This window comes from Kryptolebias marmoratus, linkage group LG9, assembly GCF_001649575.2.
Source record: "Kryptolebias marmoratus isolate JLee-2015 linkage group LG9, ASM164957v2, whole genome shotgun sequence".
In the NCBI taxonomy this organism is placed as follows: Eukaryota; Metazoa; Chordata; class Actinopteri; order Cyprinodontiformes; family Rivulidae; genus Kryptolebias; species Kryptolebias marmoratus.
Window position 1 is genome coordinate 29650570 of NC_051438.1, and position 3509 is coordinate 29654078.

General features: G+C 46.5%; 1 protein-coding gene across 3 annotated transcripts in view; it reads left to right on the forward strand.

Annotated features, from left to right (window-relative positions):
* The window catches only part of slc44a1b (solute carrier family 44 member 1b), a 32639-nt gene extending 29416 nt beyond the window's left edge, over positions 1-3223 (forward strand). For 2 of the 3 annotated variants that reach the window (XM_037977347.1, XM_037977348.1), the window contains one exon: positions 2414-3223. In XM_037977347.1, coding sequence (XP_037833275.1) covers positions 2414-2473 — 60 coding nt within the window. In that variant the 3' untranslated portion in view covers positions 2474-3223. Of the gene's footprint in view, positions 1-1548 lie in introns of all 3 variants that reach the window. The other variant, XM_037977350.1, reaches the window with a different exon arrangement.
* Positions 3224-3509: the final 286 nt, after the last annotated feature.

A 3509-nucleotide genomic window follows, 5' to 3' on the forward strand; every position in this document is an offset into this window, starting at 1 on the left:
TGCTGACAGCTGCAGTGCATTCTGGGTAAACATCTGTCCTCTGGTCTGGTTCTGGTCCAGAAGTCTTCTGGTTCCTTCAAGTGGAGCTGCCATGTTGTTTTTAGAGAGAAGAGGCTTCAACCTTTGACCATTGACCTGCTAACCTGTGGAGTCTGAGATGGAGGTCATTTCTCTGAGCACTGCACGGTCTGACCTTCGGGGTGAAGATCAGCAGCTGTCTTAAATGTCTCCTCCTGTGAATAATCTTCCTCTCTGTAGAACGGTGGACTCCAGATACTTTAGAAATGACCTTTGACCCTTCCCAGGTTGATGGGCAGCAGCAGCAGCTTCTCTGAGGTCATTGCTGATGTCTTTCCGCCCTGCCGTTGTGTTAACACACACCTGGAGCTCCGGAGCAGCAGAACCTGCTGAGGATCAGCCAATCAGCAGCGAGGCTGGAACCAGATTTTCCTCCCAGCTGTAACTTGTTGTTTTGTGTAATAAGTGATGACTCGGTGGAACCTGATGAGTTTTTTTATTTGATGTTAGATTAAAATCATTTTAGAAGCAGATCAGTTTAATTGTGTCCTGGTACGTAGAACAGAACTGATCGAGGAACGACTTTCTTCTTCCAGGATTCTCGGCTGCAAGGAGTATTTACTTTTTTATGTTTGTTTTGTTTGTTTGTTGTGTGGAGCTCAGGGCTGAACTTCTCTGATTGGTTGAATATTTATTGTAATAAACAGCTGTGGTTCATAAAATCAGCCTCACATCAGAACAGTTCTGTCAGGATCTCTATCAAAGATTCATCCAGAGTCTGCAGAAAACTTTCAACCCTCACAGAACTTTAACGTTCTGAGTTCTTTTGGTGGAAAATCAGCTTAAAGAACTTCTTGTTGCCAAGAGTTTTACCTGTGGTGCTGTTATTCACTGCATGTCTGTGTTGAATGATCTGTGGGTGGTGCTGGACCGGATCATCTGGAGGAACTTTCATGTGATTGGTTGTTAGATCGTTAGCTGAATGTAACCAAACACGCCATCAGCTAATGATTATTCTGGAAAATCTGTAATCTGTCACTTATTTTCTGATCAGTCAACCATCATTTCAGGAGGAGCCAGACTAACAACAACCCTTCAGACCCATCAGGATGTTTCCAGTCTTTAATTTGGTTTTTAATGTGACCAGGGTCCAGAGTGTCGACCAATCACAGCGGATCGTCCCTCCGGCTGGTAGAATCTAGCACCGCCCTCAGTCTGTGGCGTTTAAACTGTCAAATTACAAAAATACAAAGAGACACAAAACAACAAGGAACCTCTGTGACGGTCTTTTCTGTTTCAATGTGGGGTCTGTGTGTCTCTGTAGCAGGGGCCCTCCAGGGGCCCGATGTCTGATAATGTGAAATAAACCTTAAATCATCTGCTAAATGAACAACAAGAAGAAAAGTTTCTCTTTCTGTCCTGAAAGCCAACCATCCCGCTCTCCTCTCATTACCCATGATGCTTTGGTCGCACCTCGGCCTCCCGGGGCCTCCCAGGTGCCGCCGCTAATCGCCCTGTTTCCTGTTTCAGGCTCCGGGGACGAGTTCAGCTTGACCAAAATCAGCCACTGGGACTTCTTAAAGAGACATTCCAAAAGTTTATTTTTACCAACGTGTAACATGTTTACTATGGTTTGACTCCAGGGAAAACGATATTTTAATAAGAAACTGTAAAAACGTAACAATGTAATGAAGCACTTTATATGGAAGCGCTGCAGATTTTAAACCGGCTGATGCATTTTTTTGTAGTGATGTCCTTTTTTATAAAACTCACTGAACTCATCGCCCACCGCTCAGTTTCTAACAGCGCTCAGATGCATTTTCTTAACCTTTCTGTTCCGGAGGCGGAGCTTACTCCTCACCTGGACACCCATCAAAGGGGCGGGGCCTGTGGACAGGTGGAGCAGCAGCCTTACAGCTCCACAGCTGACGGGGATGTCAGAGGGCGGAGTTTAAGACCCGACGCCACTGCAGGGCTGATCTGATTGGCTGTTGGATCAGCGACTCAGTCACTGGCTCTGTCAGTCACATGACTCCCATCAGTGTTCTGGATCCAACTTCCTGTCTGAGGTCAGATCCAGAGAAGAAGAAGCGTGTGGGTGAAGCTTCCTGCTGCAGTGACGGTTGAGTTCAGATGGTCAGCAATAAGACGAAGTGCATCATGTGACCAGAACAACAACAACAACGTCTTCCTGCTTCAGTTCAACACGTCAGAGTCTGTGAGGTTTTCTTCAGGTTCAAAGGTCATCATCGACATCACGTCATCTCCTCCCACGGTGTGATGAAAGTGCCCAGAGCTGAACCCGAGCGCCGCCCGCCCCCACAGCTGTGTAGAGATTCTTAGATTGTTTCTGAAGTTAACGAAGTGTCTCCTAACGTCCTGAAATCTCTTTCAGAAATACGTTCATCTCCGACCAACACGCTCTCATCGTCACATCGTTCAGAAAGCCAGCTGATTGGTTGATCACTGAGAGGAACACTTCATTAACCAATCAGCTTTGAGCCCACAAACAAGCTTCAGATGAACTCAGACCAACATCTGGATGCCTCTAAGAACCACCTGGTCTGCTCTGAGGATGAAACAGAACTTTGGTTGGGTATTCAGCCCTAATGTGGAGCTGCTGGCGTGTTTCCATGGTGATGAACATCAGGCACAGCCTTCAGTGAATGGAAGGGACCTGATGGGAGAACAGGTCCAGAAGCTGAGAACCGGACCCGTACGTTCAGCTGATGATGCAACATGTCGACTAATTGCACTAAAGATGGAATTTATTCCACACTGACGTCAGTTTAACGTAGCTGTAAAGTATTTAGATGAAAAATGTCTGAATTCACATTTATTTCTTCATGTTCAAACATCCCAACAGGAAAAAATAAATCTTTGTTTGGGATCATGTGACTTCTGCTGCTGACTGCAGGAGCTGAAGAGTTTCATTCCAACTTAACGAGACTAAAGTCGAGCAGAAAAAGGTGGAAACCTCCCTCCAGGTCCGGTGAGTGTTTGCCTGCAGTGGAGGAGATCGGGGATCTGAGAGTGGATCGATGGATCTGGACCTCGTCTGCTGCTCTGGTCTATCATGACGAAGGAGCTGGGCTTAAAGGCAAAGCTCTGGATTTCCTGGTCCATCTGCGTTCCAACCCTCTCCTATGGTCATGAGGTTTGGATCAAGACTGAAAGAACCAGATCCTGGATCCAAGCGGCTGAAATGAGCTTCCTCTGTGGCCGGGCTCTGCCTTCGAGAGGAGGTGAGGAGCTACTGCTCCTTCTCATCTAAAGGAGTCAGATGAGGAGGTTCAGGATGCCTCCCTCTGAAGGTGCAGGACACAGAGTCAAAAGAAAAATAAACAAAAAGGAGTTTTAATCTTGTTTGTTGGAATGAAATGATTCAGTCACCTTCCAACCAATCAGAACACAGCTACACCCACTTTCCCCTGGGATTAAAAGGATTCTGAGCCTGGTACAGCTGATCCAAGGTCAGCTGATCTGAGGTA